The 14,998-nt window shown below is 38.8% G+C and overlaps 1 protein-coding gene across 1 annotated transcript in view; it reads left to right on the top strand.

Annotated features, from left to right (window-relative positions):
* The window catches only part of LOC121441333 (adhesion G-protein coupled receptor G2), a 67,780-nt gene that overhangs the window by 19,605 nt on the left and 33,177 nt on the right, over positions 1–14,998 (top strand). The window contains exons 3-7 of the mRNA XM_041642463.1: positions 3,716–3,751; positions 6,309–6,356; positions 8,522–8,560; positions 10,533–10,574; positions 12,769–12,822. Of these exons, the coding sequence (XP_041498397.1) occupies positions 3,716–3,751; positions 6,309–6,356; positions 8,522–8,560; positions 10,533–10,574; positions 12,769–12,822 (219 nt within the window). The remainder of the gene's footprint in view (positions 1–3,715; positions 3,752–6,308; positions 6,357–8,521; positions 8,561–10,532; positions 10,575–12,768; positions 12,823–14,998) is intronic.

Genomic DNA, 14,998 nt, shown 5'->3' with positions numbered 1-14,998 from the left:
ACTTGACTCCTGGCTGGTAGAGATTTCTTTTTCAGTTATGTATGTTTGCATGTTAAGTATTTTGAAGCTAAAAATCAAACCCAGGACCTTGCACATGGTAGGCAAGTGTTCTACTGTGATAGAGATTTCTTAATAATTTTTTTAGTCAAAACAAAGGGTTTTTTTGTTTGTTTTTCAAGACAGGGTTTCTCTGTGTAACAGCCCTAGCTGTCCCGGAACTATCTCTTGTAGACCAGACTGGCCTCGAACTCACAGAGATCCACCTGCGTCTTCCTCCCGAGTGCTGGGATTAAAGATGTATGCCATCACACTCAGGTTAATAAAGAGATTTTGAATAGTTACACAATCCATGACACTGGCCTGGACTTCTGGAGGATAATAGACAAAAAATCAAGCTGCTTAGCATCTAATTGGAAAACAAAACATACCATATGCTGATGGTTAGAATGCCCCCAACTCATGTTGACATTTACTTGTCTTTGTGACGTTATGGAGAGGTGAGACATTTGAAAGGTGATTAAGTCATGAGGGCCCCACCCTCTCGAATGTACCATTGTCATTCTCACGGGAGTTATCACTCTTCTTGAGAGCCCACTTGCCATTTTCCCCTATATAACACAACAGGAGGCCCCTCAGCAGATGGAGATTCTCAAATTTTGTACTTCCCAGTCCCCAGAACTATGAATCAAATCAACTTTTACAAAAAAAATTATCCATTTTATTTTATGCGTGTTTTGCTTGCATGTATGTGTATGCACCAACGTGTGTACTTGCTGCCCATGAAGGATAGGAGCAATGCCAGCCATCTCCGTCTGCCTCTGGAGCCAAAGAACACTTCTTCAGAGGGCCCGAGAGTTGCCATGAAGTGTCACCATCTAAAACTTCCAGTTTTAAAAGGCAAAGTTAAAATTTACATTGTGAAAAGGACATTGTGGATGTAATTAGCATTAAAGACCATGAGATGTGGAGATTATCGTAGATTGCCCAGATGAACCCAGTGAGTCTCTTAAGTGACAGGATGATAATCCATGAGACCTTCCCTACTCTATCCTGTCACTCTGGCTTTGAAGACAGACAAATATGTCAAGAGTCAAGAAACATGACTCTGAGACTTAGAATGACCTTCAGTCTATAGCTGGGAAGAAAATAAGGACCTCAGTCCTACAACTACAAAAAACTAGTTTGCCAATAACCCAAATAAGCAGGAACTGGACTCACCTCCAGGGCTTCCAGATAGGACCGTAACTTGTCATCAACTTGATTTTCGTCCAGTGGGTTCTGATAACCAATTTGTACTGTAAGCCACTAACTTCATGGCAATTCACTAGAACAGTAATGCAAGAAGAAATCAATCCACTTAAATTTTCGACTTGAATTGCTTAGCCATTGTTAACAGCAAAGCTAAGTTCAAGAATAGATCAAATATCAAAAAGATATGGGGGGATGAAGGCTGAGTTCTAGGCTACATTGAGTTGGAGAGGCAATGACAGTGGGACAATCGTATGGTAGTACTGACACCACACTAGAACCTGTGACACTAGAGTTGGGAAGTGGTGACAATCGTACTGAAAACAAGTGCTAAGGAGGCGATATAAGGAAGGAGTCTCCAACCATGAAGCTATTATCGTGAATTTTCTATTCTTCAGGCTCTTTTTGGCTTACCATTATAAACTCATTCTCACCATAATTGGAATATATAGACTTTATTTTTTAAAAAATCATCAGAAAAAATTCATCAGAGGGTCATATTAAGTAAATTTTATAGGTAGATTCCAATCATTATATTTATGGGATTAGATCAAGACTTCAATAATTTGGCAATAGTTGAAGATTTGCTCTATAGGTTTCCAAAGAAAAAAGTCTGAAAAAAAAAACGTAATTTTTTTCCTTTCTTTGTTTACAAAACTTTTGTTTGTTTGTTTTTGTTTTTTGAGACAGCATTTGTCTATTGATTTGGAGCCTGTCCTGAAACTTGCTCTGTAGACAAGGCTGGCTTCGAACTCACAGAGTTCCGACTGCCTCTGCCTCCCGAGTGCTGGGATTAGAGGCATGTACCGCCACCGCCAAGCATTTATGAATCTTTTCAACATTGGAAATATTTTGTCTCCTAAGAGTGGCATGAAGTTCAAATACATGACTAATTGGAAGCGACAACCCCATCATTATTGCAAGTGGGAAGTGAATGGGGGCAAACCCTCAAAGAAGCCCAGACTAGTACTCAGGAAAACATAAGACATTTAAGACATTTGGGGAAATGGCTATATTGGACCATGAAGGATGATGTAGTTCTGAGACATAGAAAAAGTAAACTGATATCCAAAGGGAAAACAATGCCAAAAGAAAAAGGAAAGGATAACAAATTTTAAATGTCTAGCTTTATAGCTGGAGAGATGGCCCAGCAGTTAAAAAAGCACTAGCTGTTCTTCCAAATGACCTGGGTTCAGTTCCTAGAACCCACATATTTGCTTATCTGCAACTCTAGTTTCAGGGTACCAGGCACCCTTTTCTTGCCTCCGTAAGCTCACTGTCTGAGTTTGGCTGAAGCTCATTGTTTGGACTAGGCTGGCTGGCCAGTAAGCTTCCAGGATCTTTCTACCTGTCTCTGCCCCATAACCCTGGAGTTGCAGGCACATCTGACCATGCTGGATTTTGATGTGGATGCTGGGAACCGAATCTAGGTCTTGTCGTCCAGCATGTGCTGTTAACCACTGAGCCATTCCTCCAGCCCCAGGCATGTATTGCTTTCCTGCACAGAAAAAATAAAACTGCTTTTCTTTAAAGGCATCTGAGCATTTTCCCAAAATAAATAACTCAGCAGTTCTTGTAGTTTATTCACCCAAAGGTGGCTGATGTAGTTCAACCCAGAAGAAAGAGATGCCTTAATAGGTCAAAAAGTTTGTGCTAAAATAAAAGCATTGTTAATAAACTTTAATTTGTCCAGATTGCACTTTTCCTATATATTCAGTGAACATCAAACAACAGCTTAAAGTCTTAGCAATCTCCTTAGTTTGAAGTGTACATTACACATTTCTACATTATACAACATCATATATAAAACACTATAAATAGTTAAAAGTTGAGGACATGGGAGATGGCTTAGTGTGTAAGAGTCCTTGCTGTGAAAGCAAGAAGACCTGAGTTCAAATCTCCAGAACCCACATAGAACTCCAGCACAGCATGTGCCTATAGGCCCAGTGTTGGGAAGCAGAGAGAAGTAGATGCCAAGAGCTCACTGGCTAATCAGCCTAGCCAAAACAATGAGCTTCAGATTCAGTGAAGAACCCTGTCTCTAAATATGTGGATGGATGGATGGATGGATGGATGATGGATGGATGAATGGATGGATGATGGATGGATGGATGGATGGATGATGGATGGATGATAAAGTAGAGTGGGATAGAGGACACAAGATATTCTCCTCTGGCTTCTGCATAAACTTACATGGGTACCTACATGCACATGTGTGTATTACACACACACACACACACACACAAGAGTTAAAAATTGGGAGTATTACTTCACTAGAAAGCTGTGTTCATAGAGAATTGAAAAGAAGCGCTGAAACAGGGTGTGGAACATAATCGTAAAATAACATACTGCCCTCTTTTGGTAGTCATTTGCAGCTTGGTTTGCATTCGTTGCCATTAAAAATGCGAATCGCCTACAAATATGTAAACAAACCAAACTAATGCTAAATCACCTCTTTCCTTGACAGAAAACGCTGGTAATTCCAGTTTGCTATCGCCATCTGGTAAGAGTTCTTTTATGACTTTGGGGAATCTCAGGAAAATGTTAGTTGGAAGTTCTCCATGCAGGATGACACATGGTCAGATACAGCAAAACTGTTTTCCTCTAAGACGCTTGGTTAAATGAATTGTCATTAAACATGCACGCACAAGACCAGGAGCAGACAGGCATACTGATTCTTCCATAGTGCCTAGCCAAGCTGGGGACTAACTCTCTAGGGACTATGGATTTCACTGGGTAGCAGCTTAAGGGCTTCGGCTATGGTCAGTAGTCTAGCTCACAAGTCTGAGCAGCATCAAGAACTTAAATGTGCCATGATTTATTGTATTTGCAAGGTGAGCTGTTCTCTTCAGTCCACTCCTTCAGTCCCTTCACTTAGAGAATATCTTTCCAGAGGCTTCTAGGAACTTAGCACATATGACAATGGGAAGGCAAATAAACTAAAGAGAAATGTGTATAGAACCTATGGGAACAAAGAACCATACTCTAATATGAGACTAACAGCTGGAAACTAGCATCCGAGTGTCCTATGGTGAGAGAACGGAGCCCAGGGCTGCCAAATAACTCGTCTGAGATCTCACAGCTTCTTGCTCCACATCACACAGAGGTAGTGTGGGCTTCTTTGCATCCTACCTGCCTTCTTTCTGATATACCACATGTCCTACGGTTGTCAATCAGTTGGTATTCCATCATTAGGCTGTGAAAATGAACTTGTTATTCATTCAACCGTCTGAATCCAATAATAATTGCAGCATAAGAGTTGGCTACCGTGCCTGAAGTCTTCAGACATCTCGTTCCTCTCCAGGTATAGGACTCAGGATGTTCATGTTATAGATGTGGAATCGGGCTCAGCAGGGGAAACTTGATCATGTTAACACATTCTCTGGAGCCAGGCTGTCTGAATTAAGCAAGCCACCACCCTCCCACCTCCACCACTAGCTTAGATTCAGGGCAAGTTCCTTAACATTTTTATGCCTCGGTTTCTTTCTCGGCAATTCGATGAGAACAATAGTATCTGCTTTATGGGATATTTAAAGATGAAACAAGAGACTCCATGTACCTGCTATAGAGTAAATAAATGACTGTCGGCGTGAGTTGTTATGTTATGGGTTAAACATTCAAACCCTGAACCTTAAGCCACCAAACTTGTCTTTGTCAGTTTGCCCCCTAGTTGTTGAGTTCCTAGGTTCAACATGCTAGTGTAGTTTTCTTCTAGAACAGCAGTTCTCCATCTGTGGGTAGAGACTCTTTAGGGGGTTGAATGACCCTTTCACAAGGGTCACCTAAGACCATCAGAAAACACAGATATTTACATTATGATTCATAGCAAAATTATGGTAATGAAGTAACAACAAGAATCATTTTATGTTTGAGGAAGTCACAACAACACAAGGAACTGTATTAAAGAGCCACAGTGTTAGGAATGTTGAGAACAACTGTTTTAGTAGATGAGCTTTTGGCAAATGCAATCATAGCAAACCCTGCAAAGCCCTGTTTGTATAGAATGCAGAGTTCTAGTCATACCTTGGGCTCTGGGTGCCCTGGGGATAACGTAAGACCCAGTGTATGTCAAGGGAAGAAGACGGCTGTGCCCTCGGGCCTCTTCTTTGAATTGTGTCCCCATTGACACATTAATAGTCATACATTAAAAACTGGCTCTGGCCAATTATTTTGTTCTACCCCATAAGCACCCTTTGACTTGAATTGCCTAGGCCCAGTCTTGTTCCTCAAGAAAGATCTTGGCAAGTGTTTAAAAGAATAAATATAGTAAGTGACAAGATATAAAAGCAATAATATGGGATAGGCAGTGTGTGTGTGTGTGTGTGTGTGTGTGTTCAGCCAACCCATGAGCATTTTGAGAAAGGTCAGCCAAGTGCTTTGTCCATACCAGCTGAAAAGTAAGCTCTTTACTGGAAGACATATTTCAGTTGTGAAGTGTTTGTGATTCTCTCCATGTTTAGGTCAAGATAAAAACCATCGACTGTCTTAAATATTTAAACATGTGAAATGTGTGTGGTAGACTGACTTCCTAGCATAAGAAGAGAGTCATTCCACAAGAAATTTAGAGCTTGATTTATTGACTTAATAGCAGCCATATTTCAAAAGGGCTTGCCAAGAAATGGGATAAAATATTAGATTCTAATATTTTATATATATTAGAATATATATGTACACACACAGTGTACCATGGGAAGACTTGGCAGTTGACAGGAATCATTGTAGTAGTGTGGTGTCTACATGATGATAGATATCTATGACAATAGTTGAACAAGTTATTTTAAGTGTTTTCTAGAACTCTTTTGATTGGAAAAAATGAAACTCTCATTTATTTTATTCTGATGTGGCTCCTAACTTATTGCCATGGTATTCTAAAGGTGCAGCAGAATCCATGATTTTGAGTCTTGTGGCACTTTTTCTACTTTTTATGATTGTATCTCAAGAATTCCGACTTCTTAAAATTTCATAAATAATTGTTTCAAGCCAGGGCTATACATTGAAACCTTGGCTCAAAAGAAATACAATTGTTTCAAAGTATTCACTTATTTTTTCTCTCTCTGCAGCTGAATCATCTCTTGTCAGTCTTGTCCCCTACTCCAATGGTACACCAGGCAAGATTTTGAAAATCTTTAAGCCTAGATGTAGTCCAATGTGTTAAGCTTTTGTTTTAATTATTCCTTTGTCTTCTTCTCCTTGGGAAAAATAAAGAGGTAGAAACTGCAAGCCTCAATGGTAAGAATGTTTCTGAAGTAAGGGAAAACAAATAACCCTTCATACGAATAGAAGTATAATGAGTGGTGATAAAGATTTCTATCTCTAAATTATATCTGGGGACACTAAGTAATCCCATATAATCCAGCACTCCAAAATTTAAGGCCTGCCAGCATGAGAGAGTAAACCATTCTGGTTAACTGATAAAATGTCTGATCATGGAAGGAAAATAAAAAAGAATCCCTCTCCCATCGTAACTATTCTAGGAAAATTCTAGAGACACTGATCACACTTTAAGTACTCCATTTCATCTGCTCTCTAACACAACGCCAACACACTTGACATGACGTATTATTTAAGTGTGGGAAGCACATCCAATGACTTCAATGTGTTCAGCATGAATTTGGAGGACAGGGCGTTCAAAGGCCAGTCTCTTTATGGATGATTATTATCAATTTTTAAATACCATGAAATGGACAACAAAAAAATTCTGGCTCCTCATCATGTTAGAGAGAAGGACAAAGAATCTCAGTATATCCCAGGGAGGTAGGTGGAGCAGGACATTCTGTTCTCTCCCCTCTGAGGGGAAACAGTTGTCTCTCTTATTTTGGTCAAACCACAACACTTCTCAGAATCTCTTGGTTAAAATAAAATTCAACCCTGTGGTTGGTGGTTAGGGAGCTAAATAATCATAGATGTATCTTACACTGATTGAAACTGATTAAATTCATAATTTGCCCAATGCGAAAGACCAACAGTTGTCAGATTTGTGTGTAATTACTTCACGCAGTGAAAAGATTATTTGCGGTTTAGCTTGGGCAGTGGTATCTTTATTGTGTTGTGTGTCGTGTGGGGGATATATGGATGTGTTTTAAGCATGGCAGTGCATTGTGTTTGTTTAATTGTTTGTTTGTTTGTTGAGATGAGGTCCCACTATGTAGCCCAGGCTGACGTCAAACGCATAGTTCTTTGGCCTTGGTTTCTTAATTGTTAAGAATGAAGGCATGTGCCACATCCATTTTTTTTCTAAAATTTCATCTCTAATAATAAATTCTAGGATTAGCTTCATTAAAGAAATACCTGTAGAATTCATTTTAATTAGATTTTTTTAAATCCAATAGGATTGAAATGAAATCTTCCTAAAGGCTGATAATATCTAAGAGCTCTAAACTTAAACTAGCACTATTTGACTTTTTTTTGTAAGAATGTGTCACTGGTAAAAGCTACTAGGCATCCCCAGGGCTATCAAAGTTGTTATTCATGTTGTAAATTTCCTATCCATAAGGGATTTCTCATTACCATAGAGAGAAAATGACAACTTTTTTATTTTTTAACATTTTTATTAATTTTGGGGAGAATTCCATATAATATATTTTGATCAGAGTCACCCTCCACTCTCCTCACTAGCTCCTTGCAGGTCCACCGTCCCCTCCCCACCCAACCCCAACTTCATGTCCTCTTTTTAAAACTTTAATAACCCATCAACTCCAATCTGTACTGCCCATATACTCCTGACTATGGAGCCATCTGCCGAAGGGTGGGCAGCCCTTAAAGTTGACTCTCTCTCTCTCCCACACAAAAGCATCACCTGTCCATAGCTCCTCAATTAGGGGTGGTGGAATCTCATGAACCCTTCTCATTCCATGCTACAATGTTAACTGGACTGATCTTCACAGGTAGCCAGAGCTTGGTGAGTTCGTGGGTGCAGGAGTCCTGTCATGTCCAGAAGACACTGCTTCACTCTTGACCTCTAGCTCTTACAATCTTTCCATCCCCTTTTCTGTAATGCGACAAAAATATTAACATAAATAGGTATAGTTGACTCTAATAAATATTGGAGTGTTGCCATGTGTTACACACATAACAGACATTCAGAAAGTGCCTTCTCAAAGAATGAAAGTGTCTTCTAATTCATCTTGGGGCCGAAGAACAGAGAATAGGTCTGGGGATGTTGTTTCCTTGGCTAGTACCAGTTAGATTTTGCAAAACTCTAGCTTCTAGATTTCGGGGAAATTGAAGTGTTTAAAGAATCTGCCAGTAATTACTCTGTTTGTTATTACTTTAGATGCTGCTTCAGAAGTGTTGTCGACTTTAAACAAAACAGGTAATTTCAAATTATTTCCGGGTGCCATAGCTTGTCTTCTGTGGCTTCTTGAGTTCTTTGTACGTTGAGGCTGGTGGATTAGTAAACGAAGAAGTTTCTGTTGTTCCTTCGCTTCTTTCCCTAGGTGTCCAATCTTTGAATGAGTGCCTCTGTCATTGGGCTATTATGCTGTTGTCACCACACTCCTAAACTTCCTATTCTGGCCATATACGCTGCTTCAAAAGAACATTTATTGTTTTTTGAATATCACAGCAACACCTATTAGCTCATAAAATGCAGAATATAGGGAAATACAAAGAAGAAAATAGAAATCATCTTTAGTGTTACTTTACTATTGTTGTTAGTAATTTGGTACATTTTCAGTTTTGATCATATATATTATATAAACATTCATTTGCAACCACACACACACACACACACACACACACACACACACACATATATATATATACTTACCCCCATGTTTATAGCTTTTTCAGACTAATCATAACTTACAAAGATTTTATATTTCTCTTTTAACTTAATACTAAATTGTAAACATTTGTCATTGTCTCTTGCTATTAATGACTTGATGCTATTCCATTGTGTGCCATATGCTAAGCATTAAAGTTGTTTGTATTCTTTTAATAGAAGTTGTTGCAATGAACATCCTGATGCCAACATCTTTGCATTCGTCCCTGATTTCTATAGGATACGTTCCATGGATTGGAAATAATGGGTCAGCAGTATGAATATTTTAAGTTTCTTGAGAACTACTGCCTGTTTACCTTCTAGGAAAATTGTACCCTGCCTCATCCTGCCCGCAGTGGATGAAAATGGCCATGTCACTGTACCTTTGCTGAGACTACATTATTTTTATTAAATCATCTTCTTGATTCTTTATAGTTTTTTTCATTCTTGATTACTAGGGAAGTTAAATACTTTTCGGGATTTAGCTATAAAAATACAAGTTTATTTCACAGTTGTCCTTCATTTTTATGGAGAGAAAAACAGCAAGACAAAGAAAATAATGTATAAAGGGTTATTGATGACAGTGCAAAGTGGTATCCACCTCTGTAATTACCACCAACCATTGCCCATGAATCACACACTGAAGTGAACTCAATCAGTAACAAACACAAAAGTTTATGAAAGTGTCCCTATGATATTGTTTATACTTCAGGGTGTCTCCAAACTTTGAACTTAGTCTTTCCTTTATAATTTACCTATCTTCTCTAGAACACAGAATTTCTCTGCAAATTTGTACCTTGAATGCAGCCGGCAATCCTCCAGATTTCTGAACCTGATTCTCCATCATCTGAGGGCTACAGAGTGGACTTTGTCTGCAAATGTGCTTGGAAAGATATTCCTAAGGCTTGGCTCTTGAGAGGACATTAATATTTGCCTGTGAGCCCCTAACTTCAGTAATCCTGGTTCAACTATGAGCTTGTTATGCAACAGTTGTTGCGTGGTCTTGACTTCTCTGAGAAAGGGTTTATCTGCCAGTACAGCGAGGATAGTACTGCATTACCTCTAAAGGAGAAATCAGGATTCTTGAGTGTCAACTATAGTAGCAATGTTTTTGAGTCAGCATGTACTGATTCACATGGCCTTTCATTTCTGGGCCACCTGTTCTTTACAGTCTGAAGGCCCTGTTTCCATCTTAGTCCTACCCAACTGTATTATAAATTCACATTTGTTGGTCTAGAAGTCGTGCTGGAAATTTAAGTAGAATTACACAAGAAGTGGGATGTGTGATGGGTATGATCTAAGTGTGTAAACACGTGACTCCAACTTTCAGACTCACCCTAGACCAATGCTGCATCGTGTTCTGTGAATGAGAGTCCCGTTCATTCTGCTGCTGGACTGATGGGTTCTTTAAGATGTCAACAGTGTGCTTTTCTTAGCACTTCACAAAAAAAAAAAGATACTCTTGGCAAATTGTTTTTTTAAGCAACAATTCTGCTCTAATATTTAAATTGCTTCTTTGCAGAAAAAACTAAAATCACTATAGTAAAAACCTCCAATGTATCAGGTATGACTTATTATCAATATCAAGACTTTTCTTTTTATAACTGAAGTAAAACTAAAGAAATGGCTGGTATTGTTATTACTTTGTCTTTTTCTTACTTTTTAAAAATAAAATCTGTTCTTAATGAATATGTATTCCCTGGGTACCTAAAATTATAGTAGATGTTTTGGTCTGTGTAGTAGTCATCAGACACCAGTGCCTACCCTCAAGAATCTTTTTGTCTAAGGGTAAGACAGAGGAAACAAACAGTTAACTGACAAGAACGTTCATGCAGACATAGTCAGGGATTCCACCAGGATGTTTGTTCGTTCGTTTGTTTGTTTGTTTGTTTAGGTCCTGAGGATTGAACACAGGCCCTGCCACATGCTAAGTGTACATTCTACCACCAAAGCTACATCCCAGACTCACAGATATTTGTAACATGATTAAGATATGTAGGCAATAGAGGGGCTAGTGATAATGAGATTATCCACAAGATATAATAAAAAAGAATGAAAGGATTGAACATTTTTTAAATGAAGAAATGATGTGCTTCTAAGAGTCCCGTGCAAGTCCAGGCACACAAGACCTGTCTAACAAAGGCTCTTCATTGACGTCAGTAGGAAAATCTGGTTTACTGCCTGTTTTCTGTAAATAGAATTTTATTGAAACACTGCCCTGCCTCTTTGCTTAAATTATTTTTCAGTGGCTATATTTTTGCTACATAGAATTGAGTTGTTGCATCAGAAACCATCTAGCTCCCAAAACCTAAAATACTTACTATCTGACCGTGCTCAGATAAAGTTCGTCTCAGTCAGGATTTAAAGAATTATCGGAGGTCACATACTGGGGGAGGAATTATAGCTAGCAGTTCCAGAAATGGGAAAGAAAATTCTCACCGAGAAAGAGCAGCAGTGGAGGTGCAGGGAAAGCATGGAGGAGAATGACAAGCTGAGCAAGCAAGAGAGGAACGGTCGAAAGGCCACAGAAAGCATTACTCCCTGTCGTCTATACAGTTATAACATGTTGTACAGTGTGACAGTCAGTTGTTCGCAGAACCTAAATTCAGCTGAAGCTTGCCACTCGAACACAAATAAATCATTCTGACAGAAACCATATCACGGGCACTAAGTCAAATTACAATTTTCATTTGCATCCAAACTAATTTCTCTCACAAAAACAAAGTCAGAACACGCAATGGAAATAAACTTGCATTTGGGCATTGCATATATAATTCTGACCAAAGAAGACACAAGGAGACAAAATATTGTTTAACACATAATCTTTTTAATGATCTTTGTTCCTTCACTAGTTTACTGAGAACCTCAACAGCATTTGCCTTCCCCACCCTCCCATCTTCTGTGGATTTCTTCCATGGCAACAGAAAGATCCAATTATTGAATGGAACCTTGAGCTCTTTTCAAATCAAACCAAAAGATGCACTTCTTTCACAAAGGAGAAAGTGTTGCTCAGGTTGACCTGCTTTTAACATGGCTCATTTCATCTCCCATTCATCTCTTCCTTCTTTGTGTGTTTGTGTAGCCGATGGCCTGTCCAGTACACAACCTTTTTATTTCCTGGTTAGGATCACCCTCTAAATTGTAAACGCCACCATGCCACACTTTTATTCCCTGACTGGCCACCCACCAGAGTGTAAGCTCCTTGAGGGTAGGGTCTGTATGAGTAAGATCCAGAAAATATAGTAAGTGCTCAGCGAATATACTTTGAATTCTGTAACTTTTGTTCAGGAAGTCAAAGTTGGAACATTACTATTATTTCTAATGTGCATTTGTAGAGCACTCTGTATGAGCTAAGACCAACGTTAGAGTCTTCTAGGCTTTTCCTACTTTGGAAGGGAAGGAAGGCCCACGATTCAGAAGTAGCCCTGATTCTCTATGCATGATTTGTTTCCATGGTTCGCTACTCAAATTTGACAGGAGGAGAAATAATTAGAAAGGTGACAAAGAAATTTCAGAGAACGGTTGATGGTCAGACAGTGGTTTGCCAAGGAGTGGTAGAGTCACAGTCCATAGCTGCTCATCTAAGGAAGAACACATTCTGCTATTCTTGGTGCAATCTATCCAGCCAATTCTGTTCAACTTTTTTATGCTTTTGGTCTACATTAGATGCCTTCGTTTGCCAATTTTCTTGACAATGCAGTATATGAGCACAGTTATTAGCATGTTTAACCAGCTGGGTTTCTTTCTTCTTTTTCCAGGAGTCAAATCTCAGAGAAATATCTGCAATTTGTCGTCTATTTGCAATGACTCAGGTTAGTTCTAGTGATCACTCCACATTACCAGAGAAGTTTGGTCCTCAGGGAAAATCCTGTTGTGTCTGCGTGTACCTTTCTGGTCTGCCTTTTTATTTTTTTTAACAACCAGGTTACTAAAAGTCCCTAATAAAATCAAAAGCAACTTTTAGACCTGGCTGACATTATCTTTCCATTTTTTAGTCAGAGAAGATAGATCAACTTCTTGAATATGAAGCATGGGCTCTATAACTAGCATTTTCACTTTAGTTTTAAATCCATACTAGTTCTAGTAATCTTAGAATTAATTCATGAATATAGTTAATAATAAAATTATTATTGATTGTCATAAGTCACTATTTATATGTAAATCCCTCAAGCCTTTTTATAGGACCTTAAGTTATAGGACTCAAAAACAGGGTCTTATCCTTTCTAAAAGTAAAACAAAGCCAGGCTTTTAGAATGTTGAGCCTTTGAGCCTTCGGGTGTTTAATTAAATGCTGATCCCAGTAGTGTCTGAAATGCTTTGCCATCTCTAAGGCTGTCCACTATGTTTTTAACATTGAGGTGAAAATCCCTTGAGAACATGCTATTTTTGAAATAGAAATATTTTTTTTTCCTTTTGCCATGGGCCAGAGGCGTGAAACAGTCTCTTTTCTCCCATTGATTTGGCTCTCTGGGCTTTCTTCCTTATTAAAACCAATGAAAGCAAATGTGAAAAATAGAAAAATATGCTGTGGCAGGTGAGAACTGGACTGGAGATAATGGGTAGAGAGAAAAGGAAGATAATGATGTATTTTATGATATAAAGTCTTGCTATCAATTTCAGTAATCATTAGAGGAATTTTTACCTTTTTTGTTTTGTTCCTAGTTATAGTGTTATATTTTTGTCTGAAAAATACAGGTAATATTTCAAGTAAAAATATGATTGGATAGATTAGAAAACAAGAAAATCTATTTAAATACTTTGTGGATGAGGAGATGTCTCAGAGGTTAAAAGAGCATATCGCTCTTACAGAAGACTGAAGCTTGATGTCTAGCATGTATGGGCAGCTCACAATCACGTGTAACTCTAGGTCCAGGGGAATCCTACACCCTCTTCTCATCTCCAAAGGCACTACATTCATGCTCACAAACTCACATACATATATACATAATTAAAAATAAAATGGAAAACTTAGTATTTTGCCAATACTTGCTATTGTGTGAGTGTGAGACTTGCTCATTTGCGCTTTCTGTTGATGTGTTTCAGGGACACTCTAAGAGGGAACTGTTAGCTTTTTTAGATTTCTTAAAATAGGCAAAGGGTGGCCGGGCGGTGGTGGCGCACGCCTTTAATCCCAGCACTCGGGAGGCAGAGGCAGGAAGATCTCTGTGAGTTCTAGGCCAGCCTGGTCTACAAGAGCTAGTTCCAGGACAGAAACCAAAGCCATGGAGTAACCCTGTCTCGAAAAGTCAAAAAAAAAATAGGCAAAGGGTGTGGCTCAGTGCTAGTATATTTGCCTCATATTATGTGGCTCTTGGTTCGATCCCTACCACCACATATGCAAAAAAATATTGGATACATTTTATTTTTACACATTTATATAACTTTCTCTTCTTTTCTCTTTTTTCTCTCTCCCCTCTCTTACCCTTCTCTTTACTGTATCCCCATAATGTCATCATTTGTAAGACTCCCCTATGTTTTGTGCTGGGACTAATGTCTAGCTCTATTGTGTGTCTAAATCATATTTGATAACTGAAAATCAAACATGTGGCTATAAATGGTCATCTTGAATAACAGATGCCATAAATCTGGTTGGAGTAATGTTTTCCCCAATTAAGTGACTGAATTGACCATTTGTTGTAGTGACTGTTGAAAACAACTTCATCAGGGAACCAACTCTTCTGGCACCAAAAACTCCACAATATCCTGCCAAAAACTAGAAACCTCTGCTTCTTACAGGTTTCCAGTCTCGGTCCATTAAAGGCCTATGAATAAGCTGGAAGCTATCTGGCCAGGAAGAATTAGGCTGAAGGTCAAAAGGTGGTAGCTTTTCAGTTGTCCATGCAACCATAACTACTGTGTCACAGTACACATATGCTGTGAACATATGCATTCAACAAGAATGTGAGGGTGACAAACTCTCTCTCTCTCTCTCTCTCTCTCTCTCTCTCACACACACACACACACAGAGAGAGAGAGAGAGACAGAGAG

Source organism: Microtus oregoni, unplaced genomic scaffold, assembly GCF_018167655.1.
Source record: "Microtus oregoni isolate MIOR12 unplaced genomic scaffold, Mior012 000074F_ref0000038, whole genome shotgun sequence".
In the NCBI taxonomy this organism is placed as follows: Eukaryota; Metazoa; Chordata; class Mammalia; order Rodentia; family Cricetidae; genus Microtus; species Microtus oregoni.
The sequence above is the reverse complement of the archived record's forward strand: the minus strand, read 5'-3'. Positions and strand labels throughout refer to the sequence as shown.